The 19,983-nt window shown below is 39.3% G+C and overlaps 1 protein-coding gene and 1 pseudogene across 14 annotated transcripts in view; one reads left to right on the top strand and one right to left on the bottom strand.

Moving 5' to 3' along the window:
- UVRAG (UV radiation resistance associated) overlaps positions 1-19,983 on the top strand; it is a 319,164-nt gene that overhangs the window by 230,756 nt on the left and 68,425 nt on the right. For all 14 annotated transcript variants that reach the window (XM_078340195.1, XM_078340191.1, XM_035265389.3 and 11 more), the window contains one exon: positions 11,193-11,271. In XM_078340195.1, coding sequence (XP_078196321.1) covers positions 11,193-11,271 — 79 coding nt within the window. The remainder of the gene's footprint in view (positions 1-11,192; positions 11,272-19,983) is intronic.
- Positions 1,377-7,373, bottom strand: LOC144578012 (short transient receptor potential channel 3 pseudogene; annotated as a pseudogene).

The following is a 19,983-nucleotide window of genomic DNA, read 5'->3' as shown; positions in this document are numbered from 1 at the left end:
AGACATGGTCCCTGTCCCCAAGGAACTGATAGTCTCTTGGAGGCAAACAGGTAGTACACAGATGTGGCGTTTACTCTAAAATGAATAAAAATCTCAATAACATAGCAAGATTAGCCTTTTCAACACAATGTTGTATTGTTGTCTATAATGTCAAGGCAGACAAATAAAATGCATTTTCATGTGATAAAACAATAAAACCATTAAGAGTTAACTTGAAAAGATTCACATGTTAAACGTAGTTAGTACTAAAAATTTACACCATAGTTTTTCAAGCATTTCATACTTAGAAATATTATTGCCCACATTTGTACTATAGTCAAAGCCAAATTCCAGGTTGCTGCATCATTCACATCTCAGCATGCTGGGATTCAGTTTCTCACTAAGGTTATGAATTACAATGGCTAATTCCTCAGTTGCTTGGCTCTTGTCCTCCAGAAGTACACAATGAAGGCTGGAGATATCTTGCTTGATTTCTTTTAATTCCTTTATTACCTTCTCTGTCTTTTTTTTTTTTGGTCTACTTGTGCTTTCAAAACATACCACTTTGTAAGTCTTTTCATTATCTGTGTAAGTGAAATACGGTATCTCTGGTGGGGGCGTCACTTTGCTGAAGTCACTCTCTTGGACATAACTGTCCACATACTGTTGTGCCTTTGTTGCCTGAAGAAAAGCTAGGAATCTGGTCGTGAAAGCAGCAATGAAGATGGAGAGCATCCCAGAGTTGAGTGCATTCCATAATTACAAAATGTATTCCCTAGGTCCTTCCAGCCAGAGCTCCTTACACTCAGACCACATCATTCCAAGAACCCAGACCACAATTAGCATTTCAGTCCATGTAAACTGGGGGGTTTTCACCCTGAAGATCTGTTTGAGATAGTCAATAACCGTGATACTGGGCAGTGTGGTGATGCCTTCAAACCTGTCCGAGGTTTGAAGCAGGCCCAGGAAGATGACAAAAGAAGCTGTGTGTGCCACAAACTTCATAAAAGGGCTTCACAGAATTTTCCCCAGCTTAGATTTCTTCTAACAAGCCCAAATAGGTTGCTGCAGTCATGTTCTGCATTCCCTGGTCTGTCCACAGGCCAGCCCAGCTGACACTCTTCTTATTGATCCTGCTGCAAGGTGTGATCCAGTAGCTGATGGCCAGGAATGGAAGGCCCAGGGCCATGACCAGCATGAGACACTTGATTGCCATGATCTGCTGCCTTAGGCCTGAGAGGTTCTCATACCAGATCATCAAGAGCTGCTGCTAGCAGTTGGGATGAGCCACAAACTGTGTGATCAACTCCATAGTTGTGTGACCTTACACATGTCATTGAAGCTTGGCAATTCTCAGTTTCCTTGTAGAATAGAAACCCCATCATCTATCTGACCCTTTAGACTTCATACCTAATGGCAAGTTTGACATGACTTAATGAAGCTCTGTGCCTGTTTACCTCCAGAGGCTCTGCTGATTTCAGATCTCCATTCAGAAGGGCTTCTACCTCTTCTGAGTCTTGGCAGAGATCCAGCACACCCACTACAAAGTCTTTGCATTGCATGGAGAGCTTGCAACAGTCATTCTTGAACTCTATGTTGGCCAGTTGGCCAGCACATTGCCGAGCTCCACCACCGTGAGCACCGTGAGCACCAAGTCCTCGCTGTACAAGGAGAGGTGCACCAGGCTGGCCAGCCCCCTGTAGGCATTGATCCTCAAGCACAAGTGGCTGAAGTAGTCATGCCTTTGCTTCTCTGTGCATTCCCCGCACTTGCAGAAATAGTCGTGCCCACTTGATTCTGGCGCCCTTCATCAGCAGCATGTGCACCACCTTGTATTTCTGGCAGTGTGCCGCCAGGATGATGGGGGCGATGTCCAGCGAGAAGCGCGTGCCGTCCTCATCCTAAGCATAGAAGTTGTCGTCCTGCAGCTCCTGCTAGCAGGGGCTCAGGGTAAGGTGCTTGGTAGACGGGAAGCCGGGGTGTTTGAGGATGGCCTCTACGATTTGCATGTAGCCCTTGCTGATGGCGAGCAACAGAGCGTCGCCAATGTACGCCAGGTTCTCCTACTCCAGTAGCATCTCGGTCACCTCTGGGTGCTCGTTGCCCACGGCCAGCTGCGGCACGTTCTGGCCCATGTACTCCACACAGTTGATGTTCGTCCTCTTGGACTCCTCCAGCACCTTGTAATTTATGTATTTTTAGTAGAGACAGGATTTTGCCATGCTGCCCAAGTTGGTTTCAAACTCCTGAGCTCAAAGGATCCACCCACCTCGGCCTCCCAGAGTGCTGAGATTATTACAGACATGAGCCACTGCGCCCAGCCTGTTTTTCTCTTATTGTTTGCCATTAGCTAAACCTTGTGTTTGTTTATATTTTATTCTCAGTATTTTAATGTGAAAATTTCTAAACTTAGAGAAAAGTTGAAAGACTTGTAGTAAACACCCATACACCCACCACCTAGATTCTGCAGTTACTTTTGCTGTACCTGTGTTATTTTGTCTTTTCATTTATCCATCTTTGTTTATTATATCAATGTACTTACTTAATGAATCTTAAGTAAGTTTCAGATAGCAGTAGACTTCTCCCCAGTGCTTCATCATGCATGTCATTAGCCAGAGCTCAGTATTTGTTTATGGTTGTTTTTTCTTTTGAGATGAAATTTATATGTAATGAAATATACAAATCTTAAATGAACTATTCTGAGTTTTCTCAAATACATATGTATCTGTGCAGCCCAGCCCCTGTCAAGATACAGATCAGTGACTCTCCCCTGAAACTTCCCTCTTTCTTTTTGCTAGTGAGTACTGTCTTTCCCAGTCCCTTACTCAACCATTGTTTCACTGTAAGCATGTAGTATAAACTTCTTTACATAAGGCTTCTTTCACTTGGCATATTATTTGCACGTTCTGATTTAGATGCTGACCCTGCTAATCATCCTGAACACCGAGACGGTTTTCAGTTTTTTGGCTTTTATGAGTAAAGCTGCTGTGAACATTTTTGTACATGATATTTTTGTGGGCATGTGTGTTCATATTTCTTGGGTGAATACTCAGGAACAGAATTGCTACATCATAGGATGAGTGTATGTTTAGTTTTATAAGTAACTGCCAGACCTTTTTCCATATACTGTAATGTACATTTTATACTCCCACTCAACAATATGTAAGACTTCTCGTTGCTCCACATCTTAAGTCTCTTAATCTGAAGGTTCTCATCTTTATTTTAACTTGCATTTTTTTCCTTGTTGTGTAAGTTAAACTTACTCTACAGATCTGATTTTGCTGATTGTATTAACATTTTGAATTTTGCTGATTGTATTAACATGTTTATCTTTCCCGTGTGTTTCCTATAAACTGGAGATAAAAACTTAGATGATCGTATTCAGTATTTTTGGCAAGAATGCTTCATAGGTGTTACTGATGCTTCCTTTTCTATCACATTTGGAGCACATTATGTCCAGTTGTCTCTTTTGTGGGTGTGTGATGTTAAAATTGAGTAGTACTCTTGGCCACTCTTAGTCTAATCTGTCCTCAGTAATCTTTCTGAGGAAAAATTTTAGATTGAGTGACCTGCAGTGGTCTCTCTAAGGGTGATTCTGATCAAAGGCCAGAATGGTAAGAAAAATATCGCTCTGGGAAGATTTAAGGAGCAAACACTTAAGAAACAGAGACTAGCAAGTTCAAAAACCCCAAAGTAGGAAACAAGCTTGGCATGTTCAGGGAACAGAAAGAAAGCCACTATAACTTGAGCATAGTGAGTGCCAAGGAGAATGACAGGAGGTAGCAGTGGATTCAGCCACATAAGGCCCTGTGGGCTACTCTGTGTGGCTTAGATTTTATTTCAGTTCAGTGGTTCTGTAGGAGACTGGGTGCCACGATCAGATTTGATTTTTCAGAGATCAGATGGCTATGGGAAAGGGGGAAAATGTCTATTGTTAATCATGCTCTTCATAGATTACAACTTTAGCCCAAACCGATGGATATCTGTTAATTTCTATGTAACTTTAAATTGATTATGATGTTTAAAATGAGATATCACTTATGGGTGAAAGTTAAATTGTCCTTAGTGTAAAGTTTTTAATCCAAAGAAAAATTGAAACTTAAAAATAGATTTGAATACAGTTAAAATATTAAATGATAAATGGAAATGGAAACGTTCCTTTAAAATGGCCTATTTTTTAAAGAGTACCTTTTGGGCTGGTTAATAAATGTGACTTTTTATCATGGAAACAGATGCTCAAATATTTTCAGTCCCCAGTGTAACCCTACAGCAGCCATTTCCATGTCACAGGCCTATGGCCTGCCTTATGTTTTCACCGCATCACCATCAGGTTAAAACTCCAGCGACACTACACACAATTCAGCAGAAAAATGTGAAGTTGTTTTTTTTTTTCTTTAGTCTTGGCAGAGTAAAACATAGTCCTTCTTACTCTACCAGGTGCTTCAGTTTGTCCTTAAGGATCTGTAGCCTTTGGTTACTTCCCTCACTCTATCATGTGAGGGGGTAGGGGAGAATCGGGGCAGATTGCATGCTGGTAGCATTTTACCTTAACAGTTTTTTCACAGGTGGCGGCGGTGGTTGTTGTTGCCCTGGAGGACTTGAATGAAACTTGCGTTTTGTTTGTTTGTTTTGTTAATTGCTTCTTTCTGGTTGCTCCTGTTAGTAGGTCATCCCACCAGTTACACAGTCTGGTATTCCACAAGAAGAGCCTCGTAGGTATTCATGTTATAATCTATCCCAATTTCTGAACCCCTAAGCATACCAGAGTTAACTCACAATTTACTGTAGTTATTGTAGGGGGACTTTTTGGGAAAATAAACATTGAAAAATGTCTTTTAAAATGAGTTTTATGTCTGGGCATGGTCACTTAGGCCTGTAATCTTAACACTTTGGGAGGCCGAAGTGGGAGGAATGCTTGAGCCCAGGAGTTTAAGACCAGCATGGGCAGCACAGTGAGACCTTGTCTCCGCCCCCCGAAAAAAAGAAAAATTAGCAAGATGTGGTTGTGCACACCTGCAGTCCTAGCTACTTGGGAGGCTGAGGCAGGAGTATCACTTGTTCCTGGGAGGTCAGAGGCTCCAGTAAGCCATGATCGTGCCACTGCACTCTAGCCTGGGTGACAGATCAAGACCCTGTCTCAAAAAAAAAAAGAGTTTTCTTTTCTTTGGCAAATCCCCTGATTTAATTTTGATTACTTCTTTAAATGTGATATAGCCCTCAAATAAACCATGAGGCAGCAAAAACAAGAATTGTGCACATGTGAATCATGAAGTGTGGGAAAATTAAGGTACTGCCACTAGAGCATGAAATAAATGGGTATGGAAGCAACTAGCAAGCAATCTCTAGGCGTTAAATAGGCAACAGGAAGGTCAAAGGAGAATCAGTGAGTCCTGGAGTGGTCAAGGACAATTTTAAAAGGACTGTGACAACTTGAACTAGATCTTACAAAGGACAGAATAGTATTTAGATAGGAAAGCAAGAAAGATGGACACTTTTGAGAAGTAAGTAAAGGCAGAGAAAGAAAAGTGAACTTGATGTGTTCGTGACACTGTAAGGAAACCTCTTGAGGAAAAGGTGACATAATTTGGGTAGACGGGTCAGATCACTTAGGCCTTGAAAGGTAGGCAGAAGAGTTGAAATTTAAAACAATAACAGAAGATGAAGAGGGCTGAGTAGTGACATGATAAGAGGTCTTACTTAAGAGAAAATAAGAACTTACATTGTGTCATGCTTTGCAGTTTCAGTGTACTTTCTCAATCTTGTGGTGGTGTATCCTCACAAGGTACTTGTGAAGAAGGCAGGAAAGATGATAGTTTATCCACTTTATAGCTTAAGAACTTAGCATTACACTAGTTCTGATTTACCCAAGTTCATATAATAAGGAAGTATGTAATGGAGCTGAGACTAGAAAAACTTTGTCTTTGCTGTTGCAATTCAGTTTAAAAAAAACCTATTAGGCTTCCTAAAATCAGTCTGACAGTGATAGGGAGAATGAACTGGCATTAAGGATTCTGGCTCGATAGTAATCAAATTGATAGGAGCTTGGACCAATAATTCTCGACTAGAGGCAATTTGAACCCCTTTCCCCACTCGCCCAGACAACATTTGGCGATGTCTAGAGACATTTTTGGTTATCACAGCTGGGAGTCAAGAGCTATTGGCTTTTAGTGGATAGAGGACAATGATGCTGACCCTGCTAAACATCCTGTAGTATACAGGACAGCCCTCCACACGAAAGAATGATCCAGAGTGGCAACAGAAATGGAGGGAATTTACAGAGGGGAAATGACTTGTCAACTTGGTGAAGCCCTGCATATGTAACAGACAAATTAGGTGGGTGAAGTTGAATGCCATTCTAAGTCCAAGTAATTGATAGAGAAAAGTTGTAATGGAAAACCAGTCTGGACAGGAGTAAGTATACTGAGTTTGAGATAAAGTCACAGCCTCAGAATATATTGAGTCCATGTTGTCACATTTTCTATAAATACAAATGGCAGAAGTAATCTTAATATATATGATTTAAAAGTTGAAATTAACTATAGCCATATCCTTATCCCCAGTTGCCATCAAAGAACTGAATCTGGATGTGAGGCTCTGAAGGTGAAAGCAAGAAACTATCAGCAGCTTGGAGTCCTTCATAAAAATGTCTGGGTTGGTGGGGAGAGGGTAGTGTTTATAACAGTTGTATCTTGTATAAATATTTTAAGTTTGAAAAATCAGTTTCTTTTTACAGTTATTTTTCCAAGTTGAGTGTGATATATTTTTCATGTGTTACATCTCTGTAGGGGTGTGTGTGTGTGTGTGTGTGTGTGTGTGTGTGTGTGTGTGTGTATGTATGAATTAGTAAAAAGAATCCTGCTTAGGCTCAGCCTGTACATATGAATTTCTCTTTTTGGTACTTCACTTACCAGATTTTAGTTGGTCTACTCTGCAACCTTAGCTGCTGCCTATTATGATGACTCTTTGGCATTGGAGTCTCAAATCTTTTTTGGTTTCTGAAGGAAAAAATGAAATTATATTCGGTATGTTTAGTTTCACATATTCAGAATTAGATAATCTTGGAGTTGGAGGAGAAACTCCCTCATTGAGTCCATTGGAATCATCCCGTATTTGATTCCTCCTGTGTTAGTCTCTAAGGCTACTGCCAGTTACTACAAACTTGATGACTTAAAGCAGCAGGAGTTTATTCTCACACAGTTCTGGAGGCCAGAAGTCCAAAACTGAGGCATCATGAGGGCCACACTCCTTTCTTTATCCTTTCCAGTTTCTGGTGGCTCCAGGCATTGCCTGGCTTGTGGCTGCACAAGCTCTGCCTTTATCTGCACTCGACCTCTTTTCCCTTTGTCTCTCCTCTGTGTTTCCTTATTACGATACTTACTAGATTTAGGGCCCATCTGAATAATCAAAAACGATCTCAACCCAAGATCCTTAACTATTTTAGACCTTTTCATCAAATAAGGTCACTTTCACATATCCCAGGGATTAGAATATGGACATAGGTTTTTTGGAGGCCACCATATAACCCGCTACATCCACTGAATACATGTCCATTGCTTGTGTTTGTCGCCCTTCTCTGCTTGGCTGCCTCTAACCAAGATCTTTAGGATTTTGAATAACTTTGTAGTGAAATCAATCTCCTGTAATGTATATACCATCCACTTTGGTTCTCCCTGCTTGAAGCCATGCAGAACAAACAGAATTCTTTTTCTCTCTGAAAGTCCTTCATTTGTTGTCCCTGAGACTTCTGTCCTCCAGACCGGGCACCTCTGGTTCCTTCAACAATTTCCCTCAATATTGACTCCTGTTCCCCTAATCATCCTGGATGTGCTTCTCTAAAGCATTCAGAGGCAATAGAGAGAATACTGAATTTATTATTGAAGACCTAATACTGAGGCCACTTACTATGTCTCTTCGACTTACTAATTAGGTGACCAAGGCAAATCAGTTTATTTTAAATAACAATAATACTGACTATTTTATTATTTTGCTACATACTTTTATAGTCAAATGAGATTGTTATAAACGTTCTTTAGAAGCGGCACCTTTAAGTAAGGATGCAGGTGTTTTTCTGTCTATTTGTAAAATACTTTCACTCCCAGAACTGAACATAGGTCTCTTGGTACAGTCTAAACTGGTACAAAGTAGTTGTCACTGTCACGTTCCCTAGCTGAGCTGCTCTGCTTCTGTTACCACAGCCCGGGATTGCATTCACTTTTTTGGTTGTCATCTCACAATTCTTAACTCATATTGAAATTGTTCTGTACTAGAGAGTTCCAAATCATTTTCACAAATAACTTTTTAAGAAAAATTCAATAAATACTTATTGAGTTTCTGCTAGTAGCAGTGCTAGGCACTTGACAGAGAGGCAAATAGGAACAAAATAAAACCTGTTTCTGTCCAGGTATGGTGGCTCACGCCTTCAATCCCAATACTTTGGGAGGCTGAGGCAGGCAAATCACGAGGTCAAGACATGGAGACCGTCCTGGCCAACATGGTGAAACCCCTAAAAATACAAAAAGTAGCTGGGCATGGTGGTGCACACCTGTAATCTCAGCTGCTGGGAGGCTGAGGCAGAAGAATTGCTTGAACCTGGGAGGCGAAGGTTGCAGTGAGCCAAGATCGTGCCACTGTACTCCAGTCTGGCAACAGAGCGAGACTCTGTCACAAAAAAAAGGAAAACTTGTTTCTGCCCTCTTGAAGCCTACGATATCATACGAGAGACACACATGAACCAAGTAATCACACAGTGGGTGTAAATTTACAATCTGAGACAGACTGGAAAAAGAAAGGGTTGCAAACTGACCTAAGCCAATTTGATAGTTCACAATGATACAACTGTTTGCAGTAGATAAAGGTGGGCTCTGATGATTAAGATTGGAGGTATGCAGATCTCCCCACTAACCTTCTCACCACCAGGTGTTATTTATAGTGACAGCCTCAGATGGAATTCTGTCACACATGCAATCTATTTATTGCTTTCTAATTCAGTGATTTTTCTACCATTTATAGAAAGAGCCACAAGGTATGGTTCAAATAAGGCACTGCAAAGACAGTAGAGTCAGTGAATTTTCAGTTTCAAAATTTAACTTAATTTGAAAATAATTTAGTATTAGCCATTTTAATTAAATATAACACTCAATTGCATTGACTCTTCATAGGAAATATATAATTCATCCTCTAGTTAATAAGAGTCCTCTTTGTGGTGTTATGGACCTGCTTCTGGTTTACTCTAATGACCACATTTTTATCTAAAGCTTCCACAGCTTGCTAATGTAATTCTCCAACTATATTGAAATGAAATTTCTTTGGTTTATATCTTATGTCCTGATGATAATAGGTTTTACCCTTTAAAATGGATTCCATTTTTCAAGATTGGTGGATCTATAAATTCATGTACTTCTGCAAAGTAAGATGAACATGTGATAGTTATAAGCTATTATACTATTCAACTTCAAGTGACCTATTAAGAATTTGAAAGCAATTTAAAATGTAAATTCTGTCCTAATATTTGATCTGTCTTTGCATTGCCTTATTTGAATCATACCTTCTGGCTTTTTCTATAAATAAGTCCCACTGAAGTCATAATAAAGTCCAGTGTTGTGAAATCAATTTTTTAGGAATGTTGTAGCTTGATTTTCAATGTATGCTGTTCTCAGTTTACTCTTGTAACATATAAAACCGTTTCTAGATTTATACCTTGAAAATGGAGATAGCTATGAGTTGGAGAGCTGTTCAGTTAGTCTACATATGAAGCTTACAGAATAACAGCTACACAGCACAAAGGTTTAGGACTATAGTAGATTTCTCTAAAGTTGCCCCGTTAGATATTTGCAAATGTGTCCTTTCTTTGCAGGCTACCCCATCTGAATTTGAATGATTCCCAGACATCTTGCAAAAGCCTGGTGTTGCACTTTGCTTATACTGAATTTGCTATGCTGTCATTTTTATGCATCTCAATTTGAGGCCAAACCACATGTCCTAGTTTATTTTTTACTGTTTCAATTAAATATAAAGCTCTGTCTTCTTGATGGGTGTGTGAAGCATTTGGTGTTCCTTTAGTAGAGAATAAATACAGTTCATGACCTTGCTCACTCCCCAGTGCCTATCATTTTATAGCGTAACAGATTTACCTTTTGGATATTATATAGCCAGCAACTCCTGAGAATTTAATATAAAGGCTTTAAATTCTATTTCCTTTATTTTATTTTCCCTAGAAAATAATATCCACCAGGCTTTATAGAATATATCTTTTCCTCAGGCAATTAAAAGAAAATTGAAATTAAGACTAGTAATTGTCACCTATCATTCATTTCAATAAGATTATTTTATTCTTGAGAATAACTGTATATCATGAAACTAAGGAAGATGAAGTTTTCTTCTAGACCCTAAGTACTAATTGATCTGTTTGTAAAGAAATCTATATCAGTTGCTAAAATTTTTGCTTGGTCTTGAGAATCAGAAAACAATGACTGGCCTATAAGTATGCTCTAACCTTTTCTTCTTCATTTTCAGGTATAAAGAAGGGGACTAGTGAGGGGAGTTACTCTCTAGAATAACTCATTATCTTTCTGAAGATCCAGATGGCATGCCTTTGTTGCTCTAGTGAGGCAGGTTAAAATGGAAGGTCATGTATGAGAGCTTTATGGCACAAGTACATTGCCTTAGAGAAGTTGCATCCAAGTAGTCATCTCCGTAAATATGAATGAATGTTTTAATGAATATTGGCTCCTGTTAGCACTGTTGATTTCACTGGCCATCTTAAAAGAAACAGAAATCTTATATATTGTTTCTAAGTCTGATTTTTTTTTTACCCTTCCTAATCTTCCTCTCCCCTTTAGTAGAAGTTGAGATGTCAGGTCCAAGATATTGAAGGGAAAACATTCTATGATCTTAATCTTAGCCAAGGTGGCCAGTTTATGATATGTAAATAGGAACCAGTGGCCTCAACTCCTTGGGGTGGGTGGGTCACTTTCTTAAACATTAGTTCCTTGTTCTGTGACCTATTCACTTTTTCTTTTGAAAGAAGGCATCCGTTATTCTGACTTAATTAATATTAGGAGAGGTTAGTAGATTGCAATGACTATAACTAGGTGATTTAGTCCAATTCTTCAGATGTTTTTGTTGTATCTAAGAAACGCTGGCCTCTGTTGACAACTTGGAGGTTGTGGTTACTCAGTTTTTGAAAATTTCTGATCCTTCTTTACCTTTCTTAGGTTTCCACTGTATCCAAAAGGAGGGGAGAAGTTGCAATTTGATTATGGTGTCTATCTTCTGAACAAAAATATAGCACAGGTAAGTCTCTACTCTTCACTTCTCTCCTACTTCCCATGTACAGCCTATTTCCTTAGATTGCCAATTTTTTTTCTTTGTAAATATGTACTGAGGTTGACAATTTGATTTAACCAGTTATGTTCATAATACATGGTTCTTTTTTGACCACAGTCTTTTTCCTTGGCCTTAACATGACTACAGAGAAGCAATGAATACAAATTGGAATTCTCCTGCTAAACTCAGAATCTCTGTGTTTTTACTTGCTGGTAGACTATACTTGGATGTGTGGGCTTCATAATCTCTTGCCTCTGCAGCTTGACCAACTGTAATTTTATTTTCTTAGACTATTTCTAGGGACCCATTTTGCATTGTTGTTTATGGAGTAAAAGTTCAGTGCCTTTGCAAGTACTTCATGGTCTCCTCACTTTATTATTCAGTCTGTCTTGGATTTCTGTGGCACTCTCTTTTTTTTTTTGAGACGGAGTTTCGCTATTGCTACCCAGACTAGAGTGCAATGGCACGATCTCGGCTCACCGCAACCTCTGCCTTCTGGGTTTAAGCAATTCTCCTGCCTCAGCCTCCTGAGTAGCTGGGACTACAGACGTGCTCCACCACGCCCAACTAATTTTTGTATTTTTAGTAGAGACGGGGTTTCACCTTGTTGACCAGGATGGTCTCGATCTCTTGACCTCGTGATCCACCCGCCTCGACCTCCCAAAGTGCTGGGATTATAGGCGTGAGCCACCGCGCCCGGCCAGATTTCTGTGGCACTCTCAACATCACATCAGTTAGTATCCCACTTGAATAACATCTTGCCACATGCCGTAGTAAGACTATCAGATGCGTGGGTTTGTATTTTCCTGAAAGAAATATGTAGCATTTCTTTAGCACTTTTGGCTCTCCTTGAAGATGTAAGTTTTCTAGTTACAAAGGAAGACAAGCTTCCTTTGTTTATTTTTATAAATAAGTGCTTTGTTTGTTTTCATTGGACATCCTTCCAATTGGAATATCACATGATGAGTGTCCACAATTTGGCTGTTACTTAAAGACATCATGAGCTGTATCCTCAGACCTTTTGGTTTTACTGAAGTAATAAGATTTGCGATGCTTTCGTTTTTATGAGCCATTTATCCACATGACTCTACAGACTTGCTGAACATTCTCTTATTAATTTCTGATCAGTCTAGACTTATTCCTCTATGTAGTGTCAGCTGCCATTCTTCCCCTCAACCAACCTCAGTTTAATGGTGGGGATTTTTTAATTTATTTTTTATTGAAATTGTTATCCTTTTCTGAAATTGAGTCAGATTTCTGGATTGTAATCCTCAATTTATCATTTGCTTCATCCCTCACACTCATTGCCCTCTCGACCATACTACGTTTACTGTTACTTCCACTCCAGCTCCAGGAAAGCGGCCCTCTGACAGTCTCTGGCTCATGACTCACCTTTCCATATACCATTCTTCCAACAACCAGTGCTTGACCACTCTCCATTTTTGGCAGACAAGTATTTCAGTCAAAGAAGCGGGACTTTAATTCCAAGCCTGCCTAGATCCCATTCTGCTGAACACAGTTCTGTCATACCATGGAAAACACAGTGATTAGACAGAACTGGTCAAAAGTGCTCAGACTAAGGCCGGGTAGGTGGCTCATGCCTGTAATCCCAGCTCTTTGGGAGGCCGAAGTGGGTGGATTCGCTTGTGGCCAGGAGTTCGAGACCAGCCTGGGAAACATGGCAAAACCCCATCTCTACTAAAAAATACAAAAGTTAGCCAGGCGTGGTGGCATGTGCCTGTAATCCCAGCTACTTGGAAAGCTGAGGCATGAGAATCTCTTGAACCCAGCAGGCAGAGGTTGCAGTGAGCTGAGATTGTGCCACTGCACTCCAGCATGGGTGACAGAGCAAGACTCTTTTCCAAAAAAAAGTGCTCAGACTAAGACTGCACTAATGAAGAAGTAAATTGGAGATCCCCTCCAGCGAAGTCAGCCGGAGGTGAAAAGAGCACACGGTTACTACAGGATTGAGAGTTTGAGGGTAAAATTGACATCATTTAGTAGAAACAAGTTCTGATTTGAGTTCAGAATTTCTTTTCTTGCCCCTGGGCACATAGGTCCTAAGGTCAGAAGGCTGTGGGAAGCTTCATGGTGAAACTTGCTCCTGCTGAAATGCCTGGATTTCCTCATATATCCCAGCTTCGAAAATACACACAATGTGCACATGGGTACAGATGTGCACACACACTTCTTTCTTCTCAAGGGCCCAAAATGATGGTATACCAAAGGATGGTATAAAGTATTGCTAAGAATACTACAGCTTACTTTGAGAGCAAGACCAAGATGGAGGCTGTGTGCAGCAGAAAACTTAGCAAAGTCAGCTCTCCATATCAGACTCTTAACTCTAGGACCTGCTTGGTTCCCACTTCCCAAGAGGCCTCTGACTTTATTGTTAACTGAACCAAGGCCCCAAGTATGCTGACCTAGTTTTACTCATTTGAGAAATGGATTGCTTTTAGTAACTGTGTATCTTCTCCAGCTTTATATATACTCTTTGAAAAATTGAAAGAAAGAGAGAGAAAACACCTGGAGACAGAGAGAAAAACACAATCAATAGATTAACTACTCTGAATCCATAGGGAGCAAGTATCTTCCTCTCTGGCTTTTCTTTTTTTAATCACACTAGAGGCAGTTTTAAAAGGAAGGGACAGCAAACGTCTTTAAAACGGCTTTTTTATATTTCAGAATTTATTCAGCGAGCCCTTTTAAAGCAGTTAGAAACTTTTAGAACAGTTGTGCCCTTTCACTTTTTTTTTTGCTTCAGCTCTGTCTATTTCATCTCTCGCTGCTTCTCGGGGAAGCTTTCATTTTGTCTTTGACCTTACTGCCATCACATTTTCACATTTTGATTTGTAACAAATCAAAGAACCATTCATTATTATGGCTTCTAACCAAGCATTATAGCAATCAGATATTTCCAGCTTTTGAAGGTTTATTTTTATAGACATGTAGACTAATACGCGTTGTCAAAGAGGAGTTTGTCTTCTCAGCCAGTCTCATATGTACCCCATCTCTCAAGATGTGAACAAATCATACTATTAAAATGGCCTCACCTCAGTAATTTATAAGCCACATTAGTGGAGGTGGATGAAAGCACTGGCATGTGTTAAAGTGCCAGAGCAAAAGGAGTGAAGTCATTTAATACTACATCCATAACTTGGTTGAGGATTTGAATAGTCAATAGGACCTTTCATCACAACCAGAAGTAGTAGTAAAATCACTTTTTTGGTAGAGGAAATGACAGAATTTAGTAATATTTGTTACTTCAGTATTTGGGATCAGTCCAGCCCAAGTTTTAAAAGCACGAGCTTAGAAAGACAGGCCTTCAAGTAGAAATCCTCAAGTGTTGTTTGAAGAGCTGAGAGCACTGGTGAGGCCTGCTTGCCCTCTTCATGTCACTGCTGTCTAAAGGTGTGTGTGTGTGCTGGATTAAGTACTGTGAGTGAGTGAAGCAAAATGCCTTGTTTTCAGCACCATTTATTAATATTTGTCAAGTGCCAGCCTCTTCGGTTAGAAATAGCCTGCCTTGTTGGCCAACATGTAATGCTATAGGAATGGGCCTGTCAAAATTCAGGTGCAGTATAATTGACGTTGACTTTAAAAACCAGATCCTGTCATAATTTCAGTTAGTTCATGAGTACATTATATTAGAATTTGTGTAGAGAACAGAAGTTCACTTTTAATTCTCAGAACATAAAAATTAAATGTAAAACAGAAATTATAATACTTTTACCTTACATTTGTGGAGAGCCTTATGGTTTGTAAAGTACATGCATATATATTCACATGACCCCCATCATCACCCTGCAAAGTAAAAAGGGCAGATACTACTAAGTGGATTTGAGGACAGCTCAGCTTTTGACATCTGTCCCTCCAGTGTAGTATCACCTAATTTGATAGGTGTGGTAGAGATCCCCTTACTTCTATACACTTCACTGTTCTATATATTTCTATCCTAAAAGTGCACCAAATCAAAGAAGATGGTATTACCAGATGGAAAAGGAAGCAAACATTTTTTGAGAATGGAGACAATAACTATTTTGCACATCATATTTCCGTTAGCAAGCACAATGCCAGAAACATTGTAAGTTCTAAAGAAATTAATAATACATGATAGGTGATAAAACACCATTACACAAGTTAAGAAACTAAGATCTAGAAAAGTTAAGTGACTTTAATAAATTTAAAAAATTGTGACACATACACACACACGGAATATTATTCAGCCTTTGAAAAGGACATACTGCCATTTGTGACAACGCAAATGAACCTGGAGGACATTATGCTAAGTGAAATAAGCCAGACACTGAAAGACAAAGACTGTGTGATCTCAATCATATGCAGAATCTTAAATGTAAACGTTGAATAAACAGAACAGAGAGTAGGATGGTGATTTAGTGGGAGAAGGGGGAGGAAACAGGAAGAGTAGGTTAAACGGTATACAGATTTGCAGTTAGGTAGACTGCATAAGTCTGGAGATGTAATATACCAAATGAGGATTACAGTTAGTAATATTGTATCTTGTACTGAAAATTTGTGAAGAGAGTAGATTTCTATAGTTTTTATCACACACACCCGTGAATATGTTAGTTTGTTTGACTGCTGTAATCATTTCACTATGTGTGTGTATGCCAAAACATCATGTATACCTTAAAACATGTTGTACCCCTTTTATGAATTTATTACATTTATAAAATATAAAATTTTTTTTAAGTTAGGTGACTTGCTTGAAATTCATTAGTTTATTCAACAGTATTTGTTGAGCATGTACCACATGCTGTGGACACTGAGTTAGGTTGCAGTGGTAGAGCAGTGAATAAGATACACAAACTCCCTGATTCCTGCCTCCTTAATAAGCTAGACACAAAAGGACAAATATTGTAGCATTCCATTTATGTAAATATCAATGAAAGGCAAACTCATAGAGTCAGAAAGCCAGATTAGAGGGCTGGGGGAGTGGGAGAGCTATTTCTTAATGATTACAAAGTTTCTCTTGGGGTCAATGAAAAAGTTTTGGACCATCATTCTCAGCAAACTGACACAAGAACAGAAAATCAAACACCACATATTCTCACTCATAGGCGGGTGTTGAACAATGAGAACACATGGACACAGGGAGGGGAGCACTATACACTGGGGTCTGTTGGGGGGAGTAGGGGAGCGACAGCGGGGTGTGAGGAGTTGGGAAGAGATAGCATGGGGAGAAATGCCAGATATAGATGATGGGGAGGAAGGCAGCAAATGACACCGCCACGTGTGTACCTATGCAACTATCTTGCATGTTCTTCACATGTACCCCAAAACCTAAAATGCAATAAAAAAAAAAGTTTTGAATAGATGATGGCAGTAGTTATATAACATTGTGTATGTACTTAATGCCACTGAATTTTACACCTAAAAATGGTTTAAATGGCAAATCTGAGTTGTACACTTTAAATGGGTGAATTGTATGCTATGTGAATTATATCTCAATAAAACTGTTTTAATAAAAGAAAAAGAAAGATCCCTGCCTCATTAAGCCTATAACCTGGGCCTGGCACTGTGGCTTACACTTGTAATTCCAGCACTTTGGGAGACCGAGGCAGGAGGATCACAAGGTCAGTAGTTCAAGACCAGCTTGGCCAACACAGTGAAACCTCATCTCTATTAAAAAATACAAAAATTAGCTGGGCATGGTGGCAGGCACTTATAATCCAGCTACTTGGGAGGCTGAGGCAGGAGAATTGCTTGAACCCAGGAAGTGGAGGTTGCAGTGAGCTGAGATGACATCACAGCGCTCCAGCCTAGGCGACAGAATGAGACTCCGTCTTAAAAAAAAAAGCTTATATAACCTGATGGGAAGAAACATACAATAAATAAAGAAAGTAATTTGTTGGGTGGCCGGTTAGCTCAGTTGGTGAGCTCGTGGTGCTCAAGAAAGTAATTTTAGATTGTGATAAGTGCTGCGATGGAAATTAATTAGGTGATATAATAGAAAATAACAGGGAAAGGACCTACTTTAGATAAAATTGTCAAATAAGCCTTATCGAGGAAGTGACTGTTGAGCTTAGACATGAATGATGACAAGGAAAGAGCCATGTAACCAGCGAGGGGACAGAAAGTTCTGAAGGTCATGGGAATAGCAAGGACAAAGGCCCTGAGGTAGGAGAGAGCTATGTTGAGGTAACAAATGAAAGGCTGATGTGGCAGGAGTGTGGTCATTGAGGGGCAGAAGTAGCCAGGGAGCATAGCATATAACACCTCAGAGACCGTAGCAGAGTTTTCATTTTATTCTAAATGCAAAGAGAAACCATTGAGGGAATGATTTAAAGGAAAGTGGCATGATTTGATTTGTTTTTTTTCTCTCAAAGGTCACTCTAACTACTACTTTTTTTTTTGCCCCACTCACTCCCACATTCAAGCTACTTTAATGGATTGCAGGGAGCTGGAATTGAAGCAAAGTTACCAGTTAGAAGGCTATTTCAGAAGAGCAGAGTAGGGTTGATGATGGTTTGGTTCAGCATGGTAGAGGTAGAGATGGAGAGAAGTGAACAGATTTGAAATATATTATGGGAGATGAACTAGTGGACTGAATGTGAGAGATGAGGAAAAAAGGAATGTCAAGAATGACTCCTAGGTCTTGTGTATGAGCAACTCCTTGGATGATAATACCATTTATTGAAATGGGGAAGGATACAGGAGATGAGAGTGGGGCAACCAAAAGGTCAGCTTAAACATGTTAAATTTGAGTTACCTATTAGAAACTGTGGACAACAGGATGTGTAAGTCTGGAGCTCAAAATTGGAGGTCAGTACAGGGTATGGAAATTTGGGACTTATCAACATAAAGATGGTATTTAAATCCAGGGAACTAGATGAGATTAACCAGGGAGAGAACACAGAACTGAAAGAGAAAGAGAAAGATACAGACACACACATACAGCGGGACTTAGCCCTGGGAAATCACATTTAGAAATTGGATATAGGAGGAAGAACCAGTGAAAACTGAGAGGACTGGCCAGTCAGGTAGGGAGAAAATAAAGAAGGAGTAGTAATTTGGAAACTAAGTGGAATAAATTTCTGAATGGAAGAAGTTATCAGTATGTCCAGTTACGGGTTTATACTGGAGATGACTGTGGGATTAAGGGAAGTTTCTTTTTCTTTTTTGTTCTCTTCAATCTGTTTGTTTTGTGGGGATGTGGAATGGTTTGTTTACTTTGTTTTTTAAGATGGTAAATATCAAGGCATATTTATTCTGATGAGAGTGAGCCTTTGCTCTTACCACTTATCCCAAACTTCCTTTTTCAAACTGATGAAGGATAGTGGGCTCTGGGTAAGGAAGAGAACAGGGAGAAAGTCCAGCTCATTATTTATCTTATAAAAGGAAGACTTTTGATAGGTATGATATAAATGTGTAGTTCTTACCACAACTTACACCATACTGTGAATATATTTTTAATGTGAAGATGAATTGGCCATCTGTACAGGCATTAAATTAGTTTAACTTTTGAATAAAGTGAAACGAACTATACTGAAACTAAATAATTTTCTTTCAGATTGTTGGTACTGAGCCTCCAGTAGATTTTTCTGAATAGTTTCACATGAGTGTGCCAACTGTACAGAATTTAAATGACAGATTTCTTTTTCTTCTAGAGCTACAGTGTAATCAGTCCCTGGTTCCTTGGGGATCCCCAACACCCTCAGTAGGTCTGAGAGGGCAGAAGTATTTTCATAAAAATACTAAGAAATTTTTGCCTGTTTCACTGTGTTGACACTTGTATGACGGCGGGTGAAACTGCTGGCCATATAGAACAAACCAAGGCAGAGGGACTAAACTCAGCTAGTAGTATTTGTCTTCTGCAAGACTGCGTGCTCATAGTTTATGTATATATTTTTAAACGAGGTTCAGTTAAGAATGCCCTTAATGAAGCAGTAAAAAATATTGGTTATATTAAATTGTGATCCCTGAGTGCACACCTTCTTAATATTCTGTGTGATGGAAAAAGAGTATGCATAAATCACTTCTGCTGCATACTGAAGTACGATGATTGTTTCAAGGAAAAGTACATAAGCAATCGAGTGGCTAACTGGACTACCTGCTTTTTTTAAAGCCTCATCTTTACTTGAAAGAATGACTGACAAATTACAGTTATTTAAACTTAGGTTTTGGCAGACATTTTCTCAAAAATGAATGAAGTGAGCCTGTCTCTTAAAGGAAATTAACTGATGATAAAATTTAGGATTTTAAAGGAAATTAGAATTCCAGATCACTTGTGTTTGCCACCATGAGATTGGCAGCTGCCCAATGCTTAAGGATTTCTTTGATAAGGTTGGTAGTGATCATAACACATGTGATTTTTAAATAGTTTATAATGGAATATGTCAGCATTTAAAACATGTATAACTCGATGAGCCAAAGTTTTCCAAATGACCATTGTATAATGCTGTGAAGTCATATGTGGTTATAGATCCCTTCAAAGTGCCAGAAAGACCAACGGATTTTAATGTAATAGAATATGAAAGCCTTATTGATAGGGTTTCAGATTCTACATTGCTACTAGTACCTTTAAAAAGCTGTTACTTGATGAGGTTGGGAGTAGTATCAAACAAGAATATCCCCAACCATCTGAAAAAGCTATTAAAATACTTTCTTTTTCAGCTGCATGTCTGTATAAGGCTGGAATTTCTTACTAAACAGCAC

This window comes from Callithrix jacchus, chromosome 10 (assembly GCF_049354715.1).
Source record: "Callithrix jacchus isolate 240 chromosome 10, calJac240_pri, whole genome shotgun sequence".
Classification (NCBI taxonomy): Eukaryota; Metazoa; Chordata; class Mammalia; order Primates; family Cebidae; genus Callithrix; species Callithrix jacchus.
The sequence above is the reverse complement of the archived record's forward strand: the minus strand, read 5'-3'. Positions and strand labels throughout refer to the sequence as shown.